Source organism: Linepithema humile, chromosome 1 (assembly GCF_040581485.1).
Source record: "Linepithema humile isolate Giens D197 chromosome 1, Lhum_UNIL_v1.0, whole genome shotgun sequence".
NCBI classification, from domain to species: Eukaryota; Metazoa; Arthropoda; class Insecta; order Hymenoptera; family Formicidae; genus Linepithema; species Linepithema humile.
In genome coordinates, this window is record NC_090128.1 from 20,649,532 (window position 1) to 20,675,356 (window position 25,825).

Consider the following 25,825-nt stretch of genomic DNA (forward strand, 5'->3'; position numbering starts at 1 on the left):
GTCGACTTATCATTCCATTTGCCTTCAATCTTTTCTGCTTAAACTAGCATTCCGCAGTTTCAGATAATCGAGTAATTCGGACAGTTTGGATTTCGCGATCAAACGTCAAATAATTCGGACCTTTCAAATTAAAGATATATGTATACCAACTTTGAACTAATTTCAAGTTTGAAATTGTTATAGCTTGAACATGAAACTTGAAAATGCGCACACTTTGAATTGTTCAGATAGTTCGGATAAAATATTCGAATCTTTGTCTGAGCGTTACTTTAAACGGATATCTCGAATTAACGCAACGAACGACGGCAGTCACGTGCAACTTGCCGCATGAAGACGAAACGGAGGAGGAGTGATCGCGCGAACCAACGCCTTCGCCACGTGTCCGTATCACCAACCCCGAATTTCCGACCGCGACACGTGTCAAACGAGCAGCGTGTAAAAGTGACCGTAATTGAGATATCATTGCCAATCGAAAGATTCCCGGGCTAATCTCGGCGGTTTCGCACCGTGGCCAAACGCGCGTGCAGCCGCCACGTGTCGCTCGCTCGCCCAGCAAATTTGTTATTTGTAACACTTAACGTGTCGATTAGAGGAATTAGCATTAGAGTAATCGGAATGAGACGCAGATCATATTTAAGAACATGCTTTTCATCAACAAATAATTATTCAATTTTAGATTTAACCGTTTTATTCTGTTAATCTCAGCATTGAAAAGTATTATATAAATGTATAAATTCAACATCAATTTCTCTAAATTTTGTTCCAAGAGTACATAGATAAATTACTTGAGTAAAGATTCAAACAAGTTCAATAAAGGCTTGATTAAAGAAAACAAAATAGTACGACAGAATGAATTGAACGCGATCGAATTGTATAGAACACATCGCAGGAATCGCCAGAGGATATTAGAGCAGCCTGTCACGCGTAAATGTTTGCAGCACGTGATGCGCCCGTAGCAGTTTGCAGAAGAGTTCAATTAAATACGCTCGAAGCAGATTCGCCGAACTAAACTGTTGCCACACGAATAATTAAATAAGCGACACAGAAAAGCAAATAAGAAAAAAAATCGAACAAAAGGAAAAACATGAAAGTTTGATTCTAAAGAGATTTTATCGTTTTCATTAAATCAAATGAAAAAGGAACAAAAAGATCACGAGGGATATATGAAGAAACAATTTTAGGCGATCGCAGAGGTAACGTCATTGCTGTTAGCAGTAACAATTCAGGGCTTCAATCGTTTCGTGCTTAGACTTTTCACAAAAGCTCCCTTAGCCCCCATGTGTGGATGATCATAGGCGCCCGCACTTAAATCTGATTCAGATAACGGCTCTCCTCCGCGTAAGTACAAACGAACTCGTGGCATTCAATCGTCGGCGAGACACATAAAACACCCGGCTACGCGATTACTCTTCAAAGAGAAAACCCGATCGAAATGCAACGATCGATATCTTAACGAAATACAAGAAAAAGATAGTTATTTCTACAAAAGAGCTTTGTAATTGCGATAAATTGCGCCTTATCAACATCAGATCGTAATTTACGCTGTAACGTGAATGTATTTCTGACTTTAGCAAAAGTAGCTTTGCAACAAATTAAAAATAATTTTAAAACAACGTAAAATCTAAGAAATCAGTTAACAAACGACGAGTGGATATTATAAAGCTAAAATTCATACTTTCTTTGACATTAAATAATCATAAATTTCTTTTTCGCAACACAAAAAATCGTAAATTAAATCAACAGCTCCCTATTTATCTGCGAAAATAAAAATATTCAGGTGGTGCCCAAAAAAAAGCACGGGTTAAGAGTTAAGTCAGCGAATTCAATTTCCGTTAGCGGATGAAAGAGGACCACCGCTAGTGCGTGGAATGAGGGTGAAACAAAGTGGTCACATTAGAATTCACTATGAATCTCATCGAGATACTTTCGATCAGATACCTTCCGCTAGGCCGCCAGGTGAGCCAATTCGAGCGAGTAACGCCTTTTGACGTTAACGCCAGCCACCTCTCGTGTGCGCCACGCACCGTAAACGCACGTCGACGCACAATGGACAGTAGATCGTAATCTCCCGCCTCGGTTCCCGGTTACCGACGACCATTACCATTATGTTTGTACTCGTGTACTATCACCCTATTGTCTCATTTATACGCCGGAGCACGCGGCCGTTCTTCATGCTAACGGATTCGCGTGACTGGTTCCGATTTCTCACTTTCGCATTGATAATGAAATAATAGTTACTAAGATATATATATATATATATAAGTGCATACTTTATCGATATTATATTATTATGCATAATAATATATAAATAATATATTTGCATGCATATAATACTTGATTTAATATCAATCCTGAATAGAAGTGGAAGATTGGTTCCCCGCATTTCAATTCACCATCGTATAACGTAAAATAAAATCAGCTTTTCTTTTCTCTGCCTTAATGAGTTACGAGAAAACTACGTTCACCGAGATCCCGACGCATGAGTCATTGATTACGATAAAAATAGGATTTACCAACTCATCGCATCGCAAAATCCGAGACGGTCGGACCGATTCGGGAGACAGGAGTTCGTTTCTGGGGAATACTCGACGAAGGGAGAGAGCCTTTGTCCGCGTAGTTCGCGAGGATCCATCCTCTCCTCGTCCCGAGGGAAGTTCTTCGTGTATTATATTACCGGTCGCCCTCCTAGGAACGATCATTATCTCTTTAGGAACTCGGGGCCAGGAATATGGGCCAAATAACGCAAGAATTATCCGCTTTATTAATAATAGCTATGGCATCACCGCAAAATATTTTCGTATATTTTATAATCGCATCAACAAAATTATGTAAAAAATAATACTTTTAAATTTCATATTTTCTAGAAATAAGAACACTTTGTGTCATACTTCATACTTTGTGTTTCATCGTAATAACATTGTTACTTTTAACATATTTTCTGAATAACAGAATAAATTTTTTATACGTATATCTGGGTTTGTAAAAATAAAACATTTTACTTTGCTTTTACAAAACATAATATCAATGTAGATTAATTTTATTCAGATATTTATAAATAAAAAAAAAGTAAAAAAATTGATTTACGAAAAAATATTTTACTCTACAGCTCATTCAGGCCAATTTTTTCACAAGCAAACCTTTTATAAAAAAACGAACACACGTGTTGCATATAGTGATCACAGATGTCTACCGAGCACTCGAAAACGAAGTGGTCCGCTCTGCGAACAAGTAAAACAGTTGCCGTTGACCGTGAAATAATATCGTCGAGAAAAAAAGATTGCACGCGCCGTTGCTCTTCTATCGCGAAGCCACGCTGTAAAATAAACTACAGCAGCGTAAATAGAGACCCAAGTATCTCAAGTCGATAAAGATTCAGTTGTCGAATAAATTATGTGCATGATAATTTTTATCATAAATAATTATGACTATAAATAATTGATAAGAATTAATTTCTTCTCCTGAAAAATCTGGTTAGTATTCACTTCAATATATAAATAATGATACTTCTAATTTTCAATTACATTTATGCGGAATATCAATATATATTTTATAGATGCGTTATTTAATTTTTATTAAAATCTATTGCCGCAAAGGTCTCACGAGCGTATTCTCTTTATCTCCCTCTTACATTCCCTCCGTCATAAGTTGTCGGGTCAAAAGAAAACACAGATTCCCAAAGGATCCGATCCCCGCGGAGAAACGGAGTGTCGATAAAAATCGCAACATTTTTCCCGAAAACAAGATCCAGGCGAGGCAGGGAGGACCTTTATCGTGTCATCCCCCATGTGACAATCGTCCGCGCTCTATGGAGCGAACGGTGTCTCCCAACTGGGGTACCTGTAACCCCCGCAGTTTCGGCGCCCTAAAAACGTCCTTCCGGACGAACGCGTACACAAAATAGAAATCCCTCGTACGCAATAATACGAGCACGTCAGTCCTCCCGGCTCCGAGGATTATGAACTGTCGTTCGAAGACGAATGCTAATCAGATTCTAATTCGTTCGCATGTCGCACACATTGTCCGCGCGAATTAATCGGTGCGCGTAAACAACGCGTCATTACACTTGTGTTAAATCGAACTTTCGTTCTCGTAATATTCAAATATTCTTGAACTTTTTAACATTAAAATAGTCAAGTCATGTGTGACCGATAATATTATTAAGATTTATTTGTTGAATCACGACCTTACAATATTGAATGCAACTTGCGTTTTGATTTTCTTACAAAATAATATTTTTTAAATTATTTACATGTCATACCTTCGTTTTTTTTACAGCTAACCAATATGGTTGATGGATTACGAAAGCGTGATAGGCGAATTATATTCTGAAAAGAAACGAAAACCACGGAAAAAGCGGGTGCGATAACACCCTTCGAGCAACAAAACACCTCGCCATACGCTGTTACGCAATTTTTAGTAGAAAAAAAGTAAAGTTCTGTGCAAAAGTGCGGCTATACGTGGCAGCTGCAACGAGCGAAGCGTGAAGGAAGCGCGTCGAGATCACACTTCTGGAAGATTGCTCTAAGTCATGCTAATCGAACGGAATATTGATCAGATGTTTACCTGCCTAAACGCAAAAGACGTAATCAAGATAATTTATTCAAAGCAATGTATTAAAAGCTCCTTCAGCATAATTAAAGTAAATTGAAAAAAAGTGTACAAAGTAATATTACATTTCATTGTCATTTAACTTACAATGAGCTATTTTTTTATATATAATGTTTTTTAGATTTTAAGAGGTACAAAAATTCCACTAAAAACCAGCTTAAACAAAAGGAGAAAATTAAAATACAATAGTACTTATATTTTACTTCACGAGAAGTCTCAAAATTTTCGATTATTGTATCAAATGCTTTTACTGCGATTTCGTTTCGATTTTCTTGGTGGTGAAAAGATAAAAAAAAAAATTAAAAAACGGCACCCATTCAATGCCACCCATTATGCACCAGAGAAAACAAACTGGTCATCTCTCATTGCGCGCATTATGTTCGGACTGTCACGGTTGTAGAGGATTACACGTCGATTACGAGGCGCAATTTTAAACCGTCTCCCTTCTGCAGTCTGCATCGTCTCCTTCTCTCTCGCTACGCGTTGCAACCCTTTGTGGGTTACTCCATGGTTTTACAATCAGTCACTCGTGCTGTGACACGGCCGATGGGTCGTCTACGAAGGGGTTGCCTCGTTTCGGAAAGCGGATTACGCTCATATCTCGTTTCTCTTTTTAGTTCGCACTTCACGCCGAGTCGACTCTGGAGACCAACGATCTCGACGGCTGCTATTTTTCGCGTGATCGATGAGCCTGGGTCGAACCGATTGCTTCTTCCTTCAACGATCTAGAATTCTCTTTTCCCGTAGAATTCTCTTTTCTTCTCTCGAAGAACAAATTCACGCGTTTTTTTAGATTTGTCATAGCGATTTTTACCCGTCATTGTTTACGGGCAACCCCTTCAAGAGGCGTGTCCTTCTAGGGATACAGTTTGGTCTCCGAAAACGCAGTGACCACGAAAATAACACGCGCAATTTTTTTTTAGAGACAATACATTCGTTCTGCGTGCTTTAAGTACTAATATTTCCTTGCATCATAAAAAGTTGGCATAACAAATCAGAAGTGACGTCAAATTTTGCGATGATCAATTTAAAATGTAGTTAAATATTTTATCGTAACTTAACTTATCTAAATGTCTGTTTAGTATATAGAATTTTGTTTTTACTGTGTAGAATTTGGTGTTATGTTAAAAATTAAAATAATACAAAATATCATATAAATATAAATATTATTCAATATTAATCAGTATTGTTATTTTGGAACAACATTAAAAAACGATCATAACTTTCAGATCGTTTCTGGATAAATCTGGATGAATAAAAGAGTCGCCGGAATTTATTTATTTTGCAAGACGCGACATAATCTCCCGATACGTTCGGGAAATACTTGAATGCCGAAAGTTTCGCGGTCCCTCAACGTCTGCGCTTTGCAAAGGTGCCCCCGGCTTTTTTTTCCAGTATGAATGATGATGTATGGATGCTGGCTCTGGGCATCGGGGGCTCGGTAAAGGGTTCCATTGTTGCACCCTCCCCTGGAGAACGAACCCACTCTGCCCCGCAGGGGAGACCTTCGTGAAATATTACTGCCAAGCAACAAACTGTATTCTGCAGGCTGTATACTGTTAATTTTATGCCCGATTTTTTGTCCACTCCATCTAACCCCCCTCCACCCCTCCTCACCCCGCATCCTTGGCAGACATCCATAGATGTTGTTACACGACAAGAGTTCGTGATCCCAAGTCCCGATAACAATAAATATTCATTAAATAATTTTTTTAAATAAGTACGCAAGAAACGCGCAAAATTGTTTTAATCTTTATATTACTGATGCGAGTTTCTCAACGTATGTTTATTGTATAAGATTCTTTGCCATGATAAATCACTTTATCAGTCGTAAATGTTAGCCTATAAATGTTTTCAATTTCATGAATAATTTTATAAATTTGAATATATTTAAATATAAAAAATTCAAGTGTAACATAAAAAAATGCAATCAGTGTTTCAGAGAAAATTATTACGCATATATATATATGGATTATTATGTAAGACAAGTTCATCGCGTTACTTTGGTATTGGTTCGATTGAACCCTCCGAAAAAGATAGTCTCGGTAATCCGAGAAACGGGCAAATCAGGCTCCGCGAGAACAATGTGAGACCACAATTAATAGGGCCTGTAATCGGATGCACCGTGCGCGCACCCCGCGCTCTCTATGCAAATTCGATCAGACACGGTTTTAGAGATTCACCTTGGCCCTTCTCGTACGTCAACAATGCGCCGACTCCACCGACAATGGGAAATAATAAACCGTGATAAATAGCTGAGCAAATACGCGCTTGCGATCGCGTCGTTCTCCGTCTCGGTCTCTCCTGTCAATTCCAGGTGCAGCCTGGTGCAGCCTTGAATTCCAAAATAAATACTCTCGACAAATATTCGGGGCGGCCCGTGCCGGGATAAACAAATATCGGTATTAATTTTCCCGCTTACGCCAAAAATATAGAATTCGATTTGTCGTCCGGTGGAAGGGAACGCGATATACGTACGCAAATAAAAATTCCCAAGACTAAAAACTTGTAAATAAGCGCATAAATAAAATCAGTAGACATTACATTAATAAAACATTTTAACTAAAATTTGTTTAATAAATTTGAAATTATTTTCAGGTGTGTAAATAAATAAAAAATAAAAAAATAAAAATAAAAGAAATTTGTTATATTAGTTTTTCGGTCAAAATTATGACAAAATAATCGAATTAGGACGTGTACACGAGTCGGGGAGAGAAATCCATGAACAAGAAAGCGGCGGTTTCGGAGAGTCGAAACTTGAAGAGGCAGCACTAATCAAAAGTGGTCCATAGAGACAGATTGAGGGGCGTGCTGAAATAAATCAGTCTTTTGTTTTACAGTCCTAAAACGGCCGTTGGGGATATATAAGCAACGCGCGTGAAGCGACATCCATTCATTAAAACGCCCCAGCTGCGAGATCGAAAAGACTCCCGGTGGCAATTCAACAATTCCGAGCAGCGCGATTAAATAATCTCGGTCATTGTGACGGCGCCATTATTTACGAGGTACACTCATTTATTGCTTCCATATGCAATATGCAGATTTTATTATATCATATTGCGTTCAATGTTACAGCCAAACTTGGGCACTTTGGAAGAGATCGAGGATAAATATTTTGAAATAAAAAAAAAAAAAAAAGATAATTAAAGGGTATCAGAAAATTGCAGTTTATAATAACGTCTTGACATTTTCCTCAAAAAAGATTAATTACAAATTTATCCAATAAGTTAAACTTCGTATATTACTTTGTATATCTCTTATCTGCTTAAAGTGAGATTTGCTCTTATTGTACGCTGCAAATGAACAGTAAATCCAAGTTGTGCGCGTCATTTATCGCCTCGTTAAGAATGCAGGTTCTGTTATGTAGAGTAAAATTGGTCAGCAGAGATAAAGCGCGTCGTATCTGAACGCGGCGCGGCGTGACAAATGGACAGGAGATGTCTTCTTAGCGCATACAGTCTGCGCACTTTGATACAACATTTCACAGATACGGCATCCGCGAGGAGGTGATCGTCTTTCGTCAGCCGCAGAATTGTTGCGAATCCGCGAGTGTTACAAATATTCCGAGATTATATTGTTGTAATTGTATGTTCTTGTGTCGCGATCTTTTTGTCACAGTGATTTAATCGGTACAAAAAACAGTTTAATAGTGATATAATGTCGACATGCAGTCGTATGTTATTGTATGAAGAAATCTTACAAGAAAATTTGTATATTTAATAAGACTCTTGATAAATATATATCTCGAACTATTAATCTTGGCACAATTATTTTTATCGTAAACAAAAAACAAAATGTATTGCATTTAATATTGTTGGTTATTCATTATCCATTCATTATTTTAAATTTAGCTAAACTTTTTTTCATTCTTGTATATGCACTCTTTAAAAGTAATCATAATAAAAATTTATTTAATAAATGTTTTGGCGAGAAAATTGCTTTTGATTTTGATTAAAAAAAATAATTAAAGTGTGTAATTTAATTTAGCAAAACGGTACTCATTCAAGCTACGATTGTGTGTGATTTATGTGCACATTGCGTAAGTGTGTATGTGTGTGTGTTGCATGGGTAACATACAAATTAATGTAACTAAATATAGCTCACGAGCGTAATCTAGACACCAATAATGAGATCTTACGAGTTATACAGTATAGAAGATAACGTGTGGAACAAATATGTATTGTAACTTATTTGAATTTAAATTCTAACTTTCATATTAAAATAAAAAATTGAATTTTTTAATGTAATAAAAATCTTAAATTTTTCAATATCTTTAAATATATCTGAGGTCAATTTTGCAACCCATTTAACATACAGGGTATCTATTTTTATCGCAATCTATTTTCAATATATTGTAATTGCTTGACATTCATCTGTTTTCTGATCGCGAAGATTTCGCTTTTAACGAAAGATCGATGTCTGTTGACAAAATCCTAGTGCATGCAGGATGAAGAAGTACCGTGAAGTATAATTATTGCGCGGGCGCGGGTCAATAATCCACCACGTTGCTTGGCGACGGTATTCCTACTCTGAACCTCCGGAACAGCCGGCGCGAAGTGCTCCTCTTCCTTCACAAGCTGTTCCAGACTCCAGACAAAAGCTAACCAGCCTTTCGTACGTCCAGAAGCGAAAACGAAGATCGTGTCTTTTAACTTCTACGGTTTGCTACAGTGTCATTTCCGTTCGTAAAGAAAACAACTTAGGTATGATTTGCACTTGATATTCTTTAACCGTTAAAAATCCGTGTCTTTTTAAAATTACATAATTTTTTTCACAAATGCACGATAAATGTGTATGATGAATGTATATTTTGTAGTATATTTCGTTCGTAAAAAGTATGTTCATTGTATGAAAGCCAGACTGCAACGTGTTTCAATGATTTTTACATTTTGCATGCGCAGCTTTGAAGAAGTATAACTGTATTATAGCTTTCAAGATATGTATTAAAAATATATTTTTGATATTAATTAATGCATTAATTTATTAACATCGTGTAATTTTTTGAATCAATTGTAAACACAAAGCGATACAAGTGTCCGATTTATGTAAAATTCAATACGCATTTTATTCTTGTTTGAACTTTTATATTTGGTAAATTTTTTTGTCTTTCTTAATATTCGTAAATAATCTCGCGTACGCAACATTTTTATCTATAACAAGTTACATTTTTTATGTTATGTCTGTCGCGACCTTTGCATATTTATATACACTCGATCAAAGTCTCACGATAAATAAATTTAATATTTTGTAAAGGCGCATCGACAAAAGTGCGATTTGCTCATTGTCCACAACTCGTTCAATCACCATACATTACGACTAACTTCCTGCTACAGATTAAGAGAAATAAGTACCTGGAAAAATTTACTACTTGATTGTACCTCGCTCCCCAAAGAATCAAATCTTGCATGCTATCGTCTGCTAAATTAAAGAACTATAATATTCTACGTATGCTGTTTAAGATAAAATGTGAAGTTATCAAAGTAGCAAACTGTATTTATCGTCTCAATTAACAAACAACCTTTTGAATAAAGCAGTTATTTACATATTTTTTAATTTATCCTCATAATTAATTTTAAAATTTATCTATCTCATAAATATATATTTGACAAATGCAGAAAGTGGAATGAAATATTTGAATCTATCGTGTTTGCCATTACAATCTCATATTTTTTATTATAATATAGCTTCTAAATAGTCTCCTTTCTTGTTTCAACAACTTTGATGAAATTCAAAAAAAGTTAATTGAAGATAAACTTGATTAAAAATCTGCTGTTGGCTTGCAGAAACTGGAAGCGGTGGTATGAGGAAAACAGACGAAACGGAAAACGCGTCTACATCGCCAAACGATGGATCACACATAGAAAATTCGACAAACTTTGTACCTAAATGTTCGTCATTGAAACAATCGTTTAATAATAACTTCAAGAGACTATTTGACTTTAAAGTGAGCGATGTGTCGAGTTTTGAGAAATTCACTCAATTTCTCTATCGTCCGAGTGATCCAGCGAGTCTCGGAGTGGTTAGAGCTCTATTTGGTAAATCTACAAATATTGATAATAATAATATTATATCAAATATATATAATTTTTTAAACTGTAAGTTAAATTAAACAATAGTCACCAACTAAAAACCATGACAAACTTTTGAAATATTTCACATTCTGTTTCACTAACTTTTACTATGTTTTAAGAATTGTTTATTGAGATTCAATGTTTGTTATAATTGTTGAATATTTTTCATACCAGTATCTAAGATTCTATCAAATCTAAAATGGAGTAGAAAAGAATTGAGAAAGAAATAATTAATAAATAATTCAGTATAAAGTGCGATTATCATGTATTATTATTAAATCTGATTTTCGAGAGAACATTCCACAAATCAGCGCATTAACTCACCACCGCTGGTGTCACACAACTTAATCTTACTCATGACACTTTATAAATGGAATGAAGAATTTGAATCGTAAAAACTAGATACGATTTAAGACCTATTAAAGCAATCATGGGGATTAAAGGCTTAAACTAATAGAAGTATGACCATGATTCTATATTGTCCGTTGAAAAAATGAATCATACTTATAGACATTTTTGTCTTAACAATTTTTTTATAGTGATTATACTTTATTAAACATCATGGAAAATAAATCCATATTAAATTACATAAAAACAAAAATGTTTCTTTCCTAGTGCTTTTAGTCATTTTACTACAAAATCCGAATCTTCTTCTTTTCTGCAAAATTTTTGCACAATAAAAGTTTAATAAAGTTTAATAAAATCTTTCTTTCCAGGATTATGCATGGTGATAGATGTCGTCGAGGAGAGAGGATTGGCAGACATCGATATAAAATGGGGGGATCCCTGGGACTGTCATTTCCCATTAATCCACGGGATGAAATCACTATCGTTACCGTGGATGGTAGTTATATACGCGGTAATGTGGATGGGTGCCTTCGGAATCGCGCTCGGTTTTCACTTTAAAATCGCATGCGCTTGCTTTGTGCTGCCTTATTGGTATATCTTTCTACTAGACAAAAGTTATTGGAATAATCATACCTATCTTTATGGTATCGTGGCGACTTTATTCTGGGGAACGGAAGCAAACAAGTATTTGTAAGTCGAATCTTGGCTCCCACAATTCTTTTAACAAAATATTAGTCGCAATTAAATACTGATTTACTGACGTTTTGCAGTGCATTGGATGCAAATGACGGAAAACAAAGCGGCAATTCCGTGCCGTATTGGAATTACTTTATCCTGAAATTTCAATTTTTTGCGCTTTACTTTTTGGCCGGCTTGAAAAAATCGGGCAGAGAATGGCTGGAAGGCTATTCTATGACGAATCTATCTAGACACTGGGTGTTTCATCCGTTCAAGTAAGTAGCATTCCTGTTATTCAAAACGGAGACAAAAAATATTTAGAAATAAGTAAGTCGCGTGTAATAGCGAACAAAAAGTGCATCGTGTAGAAAGAAGATCAGAATTATTTTTACCAACAAATACATTTTGCTATAAAAAAAATATTTGTTTTAGAATATTTTTGACTATCGAACAGACGGACTTTTTGATCATCCATTGGTTCGGCTTTATCTTTGATCTATCCGTGGGATTTTTGATGTTACTTGAAAAAACTCGAATACCAGCCATGGTGTTTTGTGCAGCTTTTCACTTCATGAATTCGAGATTATTTAGTATAGGTAATTAACATTCAAAACAATTGCCAATATGAATAAGGCATGACAATTTCTCGCATTATTATTTATATAGATTATCGAAAGGGAAAATTTCAAAAAAGATTTTTCCAGGAATGTTTCCATATGTATGCTTGGCGACAATGCCGCTTTTCTGCCGTGCGGACTGGCCACGTAAATTAAGACTTTGTAATTGGAGACAAAAAATTTCTGTAACTAATGTAAATTTAACCGATGCAAATAGCGTGAAAGAGACTGACAATCAAATAAAAGAGTGTGTAAAGTCTGAATGCTTAGTATCACCTTTAAATAAAATTTTACGTGATAAAACGGCGTATAAAGGTAAAGTCACAATTAAAATATTTCTTTAAAAAAAAGTAAAAATAAAGAAAAAGTATTTTGTTAAATCAGAATCTGAAAAAGAAGTCAATAAGGAAGATTACAATGCACAATCATCTAAAGATTCGATTAAGTCCGATGAAAAATCCAATGAAAAAGAAGCAACAAGTATTTGCGAAAATAATTGGAAAACTCAACAATCACAAAAAGTTACAAAAAAACAAAAATTTGTGGTGTCCTTGTTGTTATGCCATGTTGCACTGCAGTTTTTCCTGCCGTACTCACATTTTATATCAAAGGTATCAAACTTATAAGCATTAATATTATTACATCATCATTATTCCATTACTTAAACATTTTTATTTAAAATTATTTTATTCCTAAAAATAAGATTAATTTCGCAAAATTGTAATTTTAACTGTAAATCTTTTCTAAATTTATTTAGGCAGTTAGTTAAAATATACAAAATATGATATTTACAATAAAAATAAAATATTTTATATTCAGGGTTACAACAATTGGGTACCTGGACTTTACGGTTACTCTTGGGACATGATGGTCCACGCTTGGGACACTATACTCATAGTGATTAAAGTACATGATAACGCGAACAATGAGATTCGATATTTAGATCCTGAAGCATGGGTGCAAAGTGACCGATGGGTGAGACACGGGGACATGGCAGTGCAATATTCACAATGTTTAAAGGTCCTTAATTATTGCAAACAAATGTTGTCTGAAATTCTTAACAAATATCTTTTATTTTTTTTTTAATTATTTAAGTTATATGTAATGCTGCTGCTTATCCTATTAAATATAAAATATTGAGTTTGTTTATATGTAACTTTAGGATAATCTGATGCGTCGAAGAGAGGAAGCATTGAACACCGATAATTATTTCAAAGAGAAAGAAAAATGGATGAAACTATCCACAAATTTAAGCATTTATATGGACGTATGGTGTTCGCTAAATGGTAGATTTCAACAGAGGGTATTTGACCCAAACGTCGATATGTTGACAGTCGATTGGCATCCCTTTAAACCTATTTCATTCCTGATGCCATTACTCACACAATATAATTCGTATCGGTATGTCTATTTATAATTAACTTACCAATTATTACACATTAGCAATCAAACATGTTGCCAAAGATATCAACAATTAATTGTGATAAAAAAATAATTAATAAAAATCAAGAGACATTTTGAAATTAATCAGAAGAGCCTAAAAAAAATTATGATTTTATCATTGACGTGTACCAGGTACAAAATGGATGAAATTCAGCAGCATGTTTACACTTGGTCGAATTACACGGATGTTTTATTCGTGGCCGATTTTCCGAGGATGTATTTAGAAAATTACATATCCAACGATTTCGCGAACGTCTCTTTGACTGTGCTAGAAGGGGAAGTAACTTACAATGAGGAAAAATCGTCGGATGCGATTACTGTGTCGAAAAAAAGGTCGATTTCTGTTAAAACAGGAATGTTTCACCGAGTAAAGACTACAAGTTCTTATCCAGCAACCTACATGTACACCTACACCAATCAAACAAAACAGCATTTGGATAGAGGAAAGTGAGTACTATCTTTATTTTATTTGATTAATTATAAATATGATTATTATATAAATCTTTTTGTAATTAAATATTGTTGTGTGCAAATTTGAATACAAACTAACTAAAATTCTAACTAAAATTTTTGTAATATAGTATATTTGTGTTCACACATGATATTTAATTATTAAGATAAAGAATCTTCATTCCTCGAATCAATGTTTTTGGAAATTTTACATTTGCTAACATATAAAATCAGAAAATTTTAATTTAAATTTTTATAATGTTAAATTTTTTGAAACAATAAATTAATTAAATAAAAGTTCCAAGTTTGTTATTGACTTATAAATTTGAAGATAAATTATTTTATTTTATAAAAATAGTACTTAGTTTTCATATATATCCATTTTTCAGAAAGAAACCTCATGTGGTAACAGAAAATACATCGGCACTGGTAAAAGAAATTAATTATAAAATTGCTGCGTTGTCAAGATCATTTGTCCATATAACAAATGCCTTTTTCAACTTAGTATATGACGTTCCTATGGTACGACGAGTGCGTATTAACAAATAATAAGCATTTGCAATTAGTAAAAAAATCTTAATCAAAAGTTGAATTTTTATATATTTTCTCAATACACGTTAGTTTTATGTAGTTCTATTCTCGAATAAAAAATCTATCGTGAATGCATAGCAAAGTATAAGTTTTACACAGTTTATAAATATTTTTTTTCATCAGATTATGAAAATATATTTTTTTAAATCTTTCTAAATTAATTGATATAATCTAACCATCTTTTTTGTTCCTTTATATCTCAATTTTAATATCTAATTATCTTTACTCTACAAAAATAATTTATATAAATTAATACATCTATTTATGTATATATGAAAAACAAATATGCACAAATATTCATATATATCGTTATAAAGAAATGAATATATATATATAGCACACAAATTATTCTTTTTTATTTTTATATATTATAAAAGCGTGGTAAAAATAGCGTACTGTTATTGTGATAATCTATTATAACTTATTATTCCTAATGGGAAAACTTTTCAACTGACGTCCACTCAATTCCAATATGTGATTAAAATTAGTGAAATTAGTCGCTTGAAAATAAATTTACATACTTATTTTGTATGTATAAAATATAATGTATTTTCTATTTAATAAGTGTCAATAAATTTTAATATCATTAAAAACATTTATGTCTTTTAACTTTATTTTATTTTTTATATATTTAAAATAATAAAATATATTTATATATTAATTATATTGCATTATGCAATTCGCTAATTCGTAAAAATCGTAAAACTACAGATCTTAGAAAATAAGAGTCTGAACACAATTCGTTCTAAAGTAAATTGATATTAATATATAACAATGAATAGCGCAATGTAAACGTAACGATTATAAAGTTTATATTAAAAAAAAATAATTAGTAAAAGTTTTATATAATTAAATTTTATATAAATAATGCTTAATAAAAAAGCGTAATAATAAATTCAAAACATTGGCAGAAAAAATTAGACACCAATTCTCATATATGCAAAGTAAAAAGAAAACTTAAATTATGTAAAAAAGAGAAATTAGTTTTGAAATAAATATATTTTTTAAAGTAATATTTTCTATTTATAGATTTATTTTTTGCAAATAAAATGTGAATAATATGTGAAAAACAATAGCAAAACAATAGTGATGCATTTTCAAATAACGTAATTTTATATTAGATTGGCATACTACTATTGTAAAAAATAAATTTTTAATTACTTTTGATAAAAAATATTGTTACTTGTTGTCTCCATTTTAAATCGCGCGCTGACTATAATTGTAGCGAAGCTACGGCATTCTTGATTCGCTCTGCCATTTTGCTTCAACGAAGAATTCAACCAATAAAAAATGGGAAAACATTGATCAGACTGTGCTTTTAGAATCTCTAGTTATTTGTTATTACAGCTCGAACAGAGTGAAAAATTTTAATGTGGTATGACAATCACGTATTGTTGCTAGTTATGGTCCAGAGTTCAGAGCATTTTCGATGCTCGTGTCCATTTGTCATTGTTAAACATATAGGCGGGAGCACAGACTTTTGCATAAAGCATAACGCATAAGCATAAGGAAATTGATTGGTCCGTTTCCTTATGCATTTGCTTATGCTTATATATAGACCAATCAATTTCCTTATGCGTTATGCTTTATGTAAAAGTCTGTGCTCCGGCCTTAACGTAGTGTAATACCAACTTTTCTTTTATTTTTTCGTGTATTTTGTCCGTGGAATTACGGTTATAATTAACGATATAAGGCGGGAGCACAGACTTTTGCATAAAGCATAAAGCCGAGAGCACAAGCTTTTAAGCCGAGAGCACAAGCTTTTACATAAAGCATAACGCATAAGCATAAGGAAATTGATTGGTCTATATATAAGCATAAGCAAATGCATAAGGAAATGGACCAATCAATTTCCTTATGCTTATGCGTTATGCTTTATGCAAAAGTCTGTGCTCCGGCCATTACATAAAGCATAACGCATAAGCATAAGGAAATTGATTGGTCTATGGGCGGTATTCATAGTCCGTTCTTATATTTAAAATCGTCTTAAGCACGGACTTATATTCGCTCTCTTCGTCACACATAGATTGTGTCTGACGAAGAGAGCGAATATAAGTTCGTTCTTAAGACGATCTTGAATATAAGAACGGACTATGAATACCGCCCTATATATAAGCATAAGCAAATGCATAAGGAAATGGACCAATCAATTTCCTTATGCTTATGCGTTATGCTTTATGCAAAAGTCTGTGCTCCGGCCATTATGCTTTATGTAAAAGTCTGTGCTCCGGCCTATAGTGAATTTCGTAACATTTCGCGTTACTGATATCATTTAGTTTAAAAATTATTCGAAAAATATCTAAGTATCCGACGCAATAACAAAATACATGCAATGCAACAAATGCAACTCATCGAAATGAATGTGGAGATTGACATAGCGTATTGGATGCGGAGATACGAGCATTAGATACGAGCATTAGAAATACTTATCGTCTAACCTCGATATTATGTTAATTTAGAAGAATTTTAGAGATTGACTGTCACAAATTTTGGTATGATTTTTATCCATGTATGATTACGAGTAAAACTTATGAATTGTATTAGACGATTGTCAAATCATTTTATCTTCTAAAAATAGATATTGAAAAGTGTGGAACTTTCACTGACAATGAGTGTAAAGGTTATAATATTTTCTTGTTTTTATATTGTTTTCAATAATCTTCTGTTACTAAAATAAAAAATGATAATAAACATACTTATGTCTGTGCCTAATATATTAATGCAATAATTAATTTTACAGTTTACAGCTTATTAGTTTTTATATTTCTGTATGGTGGAGAGATTGACCAACCATTTGAATTGAACAACCAAACCAATACAATAATAATCAATATGGATCAAACACAGGATAAAAAAACACAGGATGATATAGAAGAAATCCCTGCGATGAAGAATGAATTATTGTTTAAATTAAACGAGCCAGTTACTACAGCTCTAAATATAAGCTCAATGGCAACAATGAACAGTAGCAATGATGGAGCTAGTTTATCGTTTGTAGTGTTGGGCAAAGATTCAATGGAAAATGTTCAAGCTTCATTATTAGCCTCATATGTTGATATTCAGCAGAAAAGCATGGCTGTTGTAAGTATTGCAATTTTATTCCACTTTTGTTTATTTTACAATAAAAAGTAAGAAATATTTCTTTGTAGGATTATAAAACAATGATATCATCACTGAGCATAGACGAGATGCAGCAAAGACTTACTGAACTATTGCAAGAAAATGTGAAATTGAAGGAAACTTTGAAGCAAAATAATGTATCTATGAAGCAACAATTTCAAACATTGGCAATCTGGCAAGAAGAAGTCATGAAGGTTCATCAGAACCACAAACAAAAATTTGCAGAGACAAGAAAATTGATCAGTCAGTTAAAACAGGAAAATACTGACCTGCAAACTAAACTTCTGCAGTGGCAACAGATAGAAAACATGGGATTTGAGGTATGAACAAAAGTATGTTATATGTTATATGTTTAGTATTGTGACAGAGATTTAATATTATAAACTTTTTCAGCCAATTAGTGCAATTTCTGAATCTACCAGCATTAGCATTCCTGATCAAATAGAATTTCAGCAGAGTATGCTCAGCAAAGTTATGATATCAAAAATGGATATTGAAGCGTGCAAACAATATACAACATCCGAAAAATTTACTGAAAAAGGCTTATATAAGAGTCCAGATCAATTAAAAGTAGAAAAAGAGTTAGAATCAGCAATGAAATCATTAAATTGTAATAGCTGTGAAACTTCTGAGCAGATTGTAGAACATCAAGAATGCTCAGAGTGTTCTGTAAAACAACAAGAAATTGCTTGCTTGAAAGAATCGATTGCTTTACTTCAACAAAGGCTGCAATGTGTATGTTTTTAGAGAATTATATGTTTTTTTCAAACATTATTGCAGGTAAATTCGAGGAATAACACTGAATTATTTTGCATTTATTTTTTTGCAGACTCTTTCTTCTATTTCGTATGATTTATCAGAATCATCATCCGATTCAAATCGTCAGAAATTCATACAAAGTATGAAGCAATATAATGATATTTATCATGAATTAACTGCATGTTTCGTAGGACAAATAGAACGCTTTCCTGTAATTGAAAAAAATTTAAAGGAGATTACTGACATTCTTATGGTACTTGATGATGATCCTTCAAAAATGCAATTGCATCAATATAGAGAAAAATTATGTCATTTTTGCAAACATTTAGCTGACGAGCAAGTGAAAATTATCACTGACAGACAGATTCTAGTTAAATCGCAGAATCAGTTTCAGAAGATACTTTCTGATTATAATTCCATTCTATACGAACTGGAAATTACGATCGATGAAAATGCGAAACTAAATGTTTTAAAGGATAATACCACTCGTGAGAGTTTGCAAAAATCGGGGGAAATGGAACGCATCAAGCAGGACAGGCAATTGTTCGAAGAAAAGAAAAGAACTTTTGACCAAGAAAAGAACCATTTGGAAGAAGAAAAAAAATCACTGGAAAAGCAGAAAAAGAGCTTAGATGTAGAGCGAGACTCGTTGTACGACGAGAGGAAACTTTTGGCGCAAGAAAAGATAAGTCTGAATGAAGAGAAAATGTCACTTGACCAACAAAGTCAACTATATGAAGATTGTGAAAAATCTTTGCAGAACGAGAAGAAAACATTGCAACATCAGTTCGAGAAGTTACTGAACGAGACAAATTTTTTGAAACAAGAACTTGAAGAAAAGAATGAAGAATTTAAAGAAGTGCTGGAACATCTTGCACAAAGCGTAAGCGGATCTTACTTTAAATTAATTCGATTTATATGACATTTTATAATTAAAATATTATGATGCTTTAAATGTTACTACAATACGATCTTTTCTCATAGACGGAAGAGATTAATTTATTAAGATCACAATTAACACTTTACGAAGAAGACTTTCAACATGAGAAAAAACTTAAAGAGGCACTCTTGGAAGAGAAAAGTAAATTAGATGTGGAATTACAAAAGCAAGTAGAATATAATAAGCAATTGCAAGAATCTGCTGATATTTATAAACATACTAGTTCCAATGTTCCATCTGAACCTCGAGTAAGTAATTTCTGATTTGCAGCGCTATGCAAAATAATTTTATCTCATCATAAAAATTTGATCTTCTTTTTTTTATTATTATTAGGGCGGTGACAAATGTAATCGGCATGCGAGAATCGAGAAAAGTACTACACAAAAGAAGCCGAATTATCAACTATTTCGTAAATTACTACGAAATAATTGAATATTTACGATGAAACAATGAAATTTCTCAGATTTTCAAGTTTATTTAAAAATTGGCTTTTATAATATTTAACCTAAATTTTGTTTTTCTCACAGCGTTATATTACAATTTTTAAAATTACATATAGCGCTCTCGGTATATTGTTGGAATTGCCGACTATGAGTTTTTTTTCTTTTTTTTCGATATCTTTCTCTTTAGAAACGAAGTGCAAATACATTATTTAATTCAGTTATTATCCAGGATACATATGTATCCTATAATATACATTACTCAAAACAATTGGAGTATAAATATGATTTCTATCTTAATGGATATATCTTATATTTCAGTAATTTTTTTTTTATAATCTTAATATTCAAAAATACGCTTACATAAACAGTATTTTAGTTTTTAAAACAATATTTGAGTCTATCTTTCGAACTGTGATAAAGAATAAAGATTTTTTTTTATGTTAAGAAGTAAACAAATATAAATGCAGTGTTAAGTTTAATATCAGTGATTTTTTCAAATATGACTGGAAGCTATTGCGCTATTGAAATTAGAGTTTCAATATATATATATTAAATATTGCATATATTGCATATATGTATATTGAAACTCTAATTTCAACATATAGTTCTTTAATCTTTCTTTCTGTATGCAATTATTCATTAGATACAAAAAACACTGTTCTATGCAAACTATATTAACGAAATCTATCAAAAGAATTATCTAACATTTGTCATAGCCCTAATTTTAGGATCGACTCATATTATTAGTTATGTTACAATTGTAACTAAACACTGAGAACAATTGTGTCAGTATGTATAAACCTAGACTAATACATTTCAACTTAATTGCAGAAGGATGATTCGACAATGCTTGCGTCTGCGTGTCCAAAATGTGAATTGAGATTTCAAAATCTATCGGCTCTGATAACGCATATTGAAAGATGCCTAGAATTTTAATAATCAAAAAAATATTAATCCGATTTTTTTAGTTTTAACATATTAGGGTATTTACAGGACGCATCTTCATAACGAAGCATCAAGTCATATCAATACTTCTGTGGTATTTTGTATTCATGCAGCATATAAGCGTGTATATTTTATTTCTTTATGACAAACTTTTATGTTCAATTCACTTGTGATACAAATTAAAGTGCATGTGTAATGCACTGAATATTAATTAGGAGAATTATTGACATGCGTGACACATTTTAAGTATAGCAAGACTATATCATGCCAATGTGTGAAAACACAATATATTTGGCATAGAAGTGTTAATTTGTAGTATGTAATAAGGTTTTGTGTAAAGGAGACCACAAATTAGACCAGAAAAAAAGGAAAAGGCTTCATGGATTTTGATGAAATTTGTAGGGAAGGTAGTTTAGGGTGAAACGAAAAATGACCATGGCAATTTGGCTTATTTGGCAATAATCTTATATTAATAATATAATAATAATAATATTATTATTATATATGCATTGCCATGGATACAAATCCAATTTTGGATATATATATGCATTGCCATGGATAGGAATCCAATTTCGGATATACATATGCATTGCCATGGATAGGAATCCAGTTTCGGGCGCCATTACTCGGGAATCATGGCACCTGAGCCGAATCGTCATGGTCATTTCTCTTCTGTCACCCTAAACTACCTTCCCTGCAAATTTCATCAAAATCCATGAAGCCATTTTCCATTTCGTTTTCGTTTTCTTTTTTTTTTGTCTAATTTGTAGTTTCCTTTGAAAATTAAGTAACAGGATATTTTCCCATTTTACTTTTATTTGCTGTGTTTTAATTCATTTTAGTGACTACATTCTTGACACGATAGAAAGACTACTAAAATAAAGTTCAAAATTATTTTTAGCAAAAAGTAGTTATGCATTCAGGAACATTCAAATTTTACATCATAATGTGAATGCATCACACAGTACCTGTACGTAACCGTTAGTTACCTCATGTAAAAATAAATAAACTTTTAAAAGAATTAAGCTACAATGAATATAAATCACTCTACAAAAAAGTATTCATAGAGTATATCTATCTACCGCCACGTAACTCCCTTTATACTAGAAATAACTATCGCCACGTAACTCTCTTTATACTAGAAATAACTATGCTAATAGTAGACGTTGTTAATGTAAATATATGTATACCAGACACGTACACACGTTTATGCTGAACTTATAACGCAAACGTATTTAAAAAAGATATATTCTCCTCATTTATTTCTACCTCAAAACCGCGTAGCGCGACTGAGGAATGCATTTTCGCACCCGAGCGATAACAAAGGCGAGATCGAGTGATGTGTCTCGGACCAGGGTCACTGTATCGTCCGCTTGAGGTCTTTTGAAGAGAGGGGAAAAAATAATGCTTGACCTTGGGAAGCTGCGGTCAACGATTCTGCCCCGCCAGTGAAGACATATGTCTTTTTGCACTACGTCACCAGGTGCGCGCGCCGTACCTCTGCAAATTGGCGATTGCAGAGGAATACGCTCGACGACGAGCCTGTTCAAGGCAGGCCGGTCGCCCGTCCTCAAAAATTCGGTTTTACAACCAGTCAGCGGGTACCCGTTCGATGCACTCGCGGGAATACCCCCGTTAGCACGGGGATAATTCTCGAAGGAAGGTAGAATGCGGGTAGCGAAAACCTGTACTTAGTTTGTAATCGTAGGGATAATCGTGGGAAAACAAAAGATGAATTAAGAACAGAAAATCAGTTCTACGAAATAAATTTTGTCAATTATTCTTATACAGAACAGAAATTATTATTCTGGGAAATATTATTATCATCAATTTAAGACTATAACTTATATTTTCCCATTTCTGTAAGAGAACTAGTCATACGTAAACGTATGCACGCATCTATAGTTATATATTTCTCTTTAAAAGCTTAGAAATACGTGTCTATCATAAAGCTAGAATTTTTATACTTGATTATTAAAATTTTAACTTGTAAAATTAAATTTTCCAATTTTTTTTACATAATCTTTGAGCTCTCTTTTTTAAGAAGTGAAAAACTATCATATAATTTCTCCAATTACTATCCAATTACTATCTAACAAAAGAATTAAAAATAAATTCTTCGCAAAAGAGAATAAAGAATTAAATTCAAAATGTTTTACTTAATGTTTTCTATTCCAAAATTTTGACAATTTACTTTTACGCAAATTTTCGTTAGCTCATATTGTGACATTTGAGAAAGATTTTTGCACGATAGAAAAAAATATGGTCTTAAATCAGATGCTAATTAATACCCGGTCCGGGGAATCACCACGACTTAATGGACTGATGGTCTAATGGATAGATCGTCACGAGTGCACTCATGTTTCATTCATGATATCTTTTGATTTACATTTCCTTAGTGATGGAAAGGTGCAGTATGCGTTCGTTAATTAACGTGACGAGCGTGACGAGCGACAGGCAAGGGCAGCATTTAATGGTGCAATTTTAAAGAGATCGATAAAACCAAAAAACTGTAAGATACGCGCAAGACTTTTTCCTTATAAGACCGGTTGATCAGGATATACTTTAAAAACATAAAACTTGTCTTCGTATAAGTTTGCTTATAGAAAAATAGAATAAAAGATAATAAGATTTTTTTTATAAATATAGGATTTCCCTCACTTTAAACTTTAGAATCAAGAGCAAAGTAAAGGTTTCGTGTCTCATTATATAGCATTTTATATTACAGAAAATTTGTTTCATATATAATTTTGCTTTTGAGAGATAAACGAAAATTTGAAGAATCTGATTTTTAATAAAATTATTATTTATTAAAATAAATTCTATTCTGTGCTCTGTTGATAGAAGAACTATGAAGAATATGTTTGATAGTAAATTTCTTATTAATATGAATTTACTACATATTTATGTTGGAATGTTTAAATATTTAATATGCGAATAGTTTATTTCATCTACTATACGAAATAAATTTTTAATCATTTTCAAGTGCAAAACACATTTTGAGACCATTTGAAAAACTTAATGTAATAAGTATCAAATCAAGGTATTCCCGAAATGTTTGCCATGCACATTATGTACAATTCTCATTGTATAATATATGCCAAAGTCAATTTCCTTATGTAATCCTGACAGTTTCACATATTGACTCTATCTGTTACAAAATCTATGTGATTCACCCTATACGGGCTCTACCTCGACCGAAATTTCAATTTAAATAAAAACGTCTTACTCGGACACGTCATCGCTTATAATAAGCATGTAAATATAACGAGAATATTACAACTTCATAAAAATTGCATAATATTAACTTCGCCGCAATGTGGTTCTTAGATTTATCGACTAGCTTCTTGTTTATCCTGCTTATAATATGTATTTCACAAGAATAAAATGACAATGGTGGACAAAAATCAACTTTCACTTAAATAAAGCATAAAAGTATCGCGCAAGTTTCTTATAGGTCAAGGACATTATCAAATTAATATCATTAAATGTCTCAAGAAAATGGCCCGACTCTATAAAACTTACGTTATTACGCTGTATTTATTTTATACCTTATTAATTAAGATATTATCTTTCCTCTTATGTCAACTTTTATCAAATAATCGTAATTTTTAATATTAAAATACAATTGTCCATAAAAACCAATATAATTTTTTGCAAATAGAGCCACAATCCCCCAACATTATTATAGCGCATTCAAAATAATTCTTATAAATATTTAACTGGTAAAAGCGACAAAATTTGCATAAGTACCAAAAGTAGCTAACCAAGTTAAAAACTATAAAAAAATGTGGTCAAATATAATAGATTGCACACAGTGGATGATAATAACGATGATGAATCGCGCATGAACAATTCAGCGTTTCTAATTCGCTCGACAATCATAAGAAGTTGGCGAGTTTTTCTACCACAAAAATTTTTTTGCTCAAAAATGGTGCATAGAGTTCCGAGAATTATACTCTTCATTCCACCGGTCATTATCATCCCCCTAAAAGGCCCTTCGAAGAGGCAACCTACGAAAAAAAGCAAAATGCAGACCTACTCCGACAACAAAAGCGCGCTTTCTCAGAAACCCTTTCGCCAACGAAACAATACTAAGAAGCATCATTAGACATGGTTATCATTATGTGGAACTGTCATTAGATGGATGCTAAATGCATGGATGTAAATTACTCATTTTTTCCATGCAAATCAACACATAGTACGAATTATTAATTATTTGCAATTTAAAATTGTGTGATGACTACATCTGCATATTTCTGCTCGCTAAGTCTGATAAATATTTTCATCAGATCGATACTTATAAGCGATAAAAAAATGGAATTTTTTAAATAATTAATTTTTAATAGTATATACATTTATATACCAAAGACATTTTTAATTTTTAAACTGATTTCTTCTTATTTTCTGTTAAGAAAGTAAGGATTCTATTTAAGTATATATTTATCCTAGCTTTAATTATAATTAAATAAAAATAGATTACTCTCTTTTTTTTTACCTCTTTCTAAATAAAAAAATATTTTTCTATAATGATATTTTTTGTAGTTCCAATAAAATAACTTTCTCTTCGCAATTGAAGAGTAAAATCAAGTATCGTCAAAGCAATGGATTTTCCTGACTGATTCAATGAAGACGATTATGCTCGCCCTCGAATTTTATGAGGATTGCGTCCTCGACGTCGCGACGACAGCGTCGTGGAATCCCAGGATTCAAAACACGAGATCGGCATTCCTATTTGCGGTTCTTTGTGCATAACGTACTTGTGTGTGTGTTTGTACGCTCCGTTCGTATTGCGCCTTTTTTTACTCGATC

At 32.7% G+C, this 25,825-nt stretch overlaps 2 protein-coding genes across 4 annotated transcripts; both read left to right on the top strand.

Moving 5' to 3' along the window:
• The first annotated feature begins 9,045 nt into the window (after positions 1–9,045).
• Positions 9,046–15,401, top strand: GC (gamma-glutamyl carboxylase). Its single transcript, XM_012372936.2, has 11 exons — positions 9,046–9,311; positions 10,392–10,643; positions 11,396–11,717; positions 11,798–11,980; positions 12,138–12,301; positions 12,410–12,637; positions 12,707–12,933; positions 13,142–13,342; positions 13,485–13,723; positions 13,898–14,212; positions 14,605–15,401. The coding sequence occupies exons 2-11, from the start codon at positions 10,409–10,411 to the stop codon at positions 14,762–14,764; spliced, it is 2,274 nt and encodes a 757-aa protein (XP_012228359.1). The 5' UTR covers positions 9,046–9,311; positions 10,392–10,408; the 3' UTR covers positions 14,765–15,401.
• Positions 15,402–16,993: 1,592 nt separating this feature from the next.
• LOC105675650 (optineurin-like) lies at positions 16,994–22,038 on the top strand. 3 transcript variants are annotated; one of them, XM_012372934.2, is made up of 7 exons: positions 16,994–17,298; positions 17,547–17,887; positions 17,956–18,246; positions 18,320–18,661; positions 18,756–19,568; positions 19,670–19,873; positions 19,959–20,336. In XM_012372934.2, exons 2-7 carry the CDS (start codon positions 17,639–17,641, stop codon positions 20,055–20,057), a joined length of 1,998 nt encoding a protein of 665 aa, XP_012228357.1. In that variant the 5' UTR covers positions 16,994–17,298; positions 17,547–17,638; the 3' UTR covers positions 20,058–20,336. The 3 variants fall into 3 exon arrangements, with proteins under 3 accessions (XP_012228357.1, XP_012228355.1, XP_012228356.1); XM_012372932.2 differs by lacking the exon at positions 19,959–20,336 and adding an exon at positions 20,900–22,038 and having other exon boundaries at positions 16,997–17,298; XM_012372933.2 differs by lacking the exon at positions 19,959–20,336 and adding an exon at positions 20,900–22,038 and having other exon boundaries at positions 17,286–17,426.
• Positions 22,039–25,825: the final 3,787 nt, after the last annotated feature.

What these genes read in the sequence shown, in the direction of transcription:
- LOC105675650 (XM_012372932.2), top strand. Translation starts at nt 17,639, where the DNA reads ATGGATCAAACACAGGATAAAAAAACACAGGATGATATAGAAGAAATC. An exon ending in TAGAAAACATGGGATTTGAG is followed by an intron (nt 18,247 to 18,319) that starts GTATGAACAAAA and finishes AAACTTTTTCAG; the next exon opens with CCAATTAGTGCAATTTCTGA. An exon ending in ATGTTCCATCTGAACCTCGA is followed by an intron (nt 19,874 to 20,899) that starts GTAAGTAATTTC and finishes ACTTAATTGCAG; the next exon opens with AAGGATGATTCGACAATGCT.
- GC (XM_012372936.2), top strand. Translation starts at nt 10,409, where the DNA reads ATGAGGAAAACAGACGAAACGGAAAACGCGTCTACATCGCCAAACGAT. An exon ending in TGATAAAACGGCGTATAAAG is followed by an intron (nt 12,638 to 12,706) that starts GTAAAGTCACAA and finishes TTGTTAAATCAG; the next exon opens with AATCTGAAAAAGAAGTCAAT. An exon ending in CAGCATTTGGATAGAGGAAA is followed by an intron (nt 14,213 to 14,604) that starts GTGAGTACTATC and finishes TCCATTTTTCAG; the next exon opens with AAAGAAACCTCATGTGGTAA.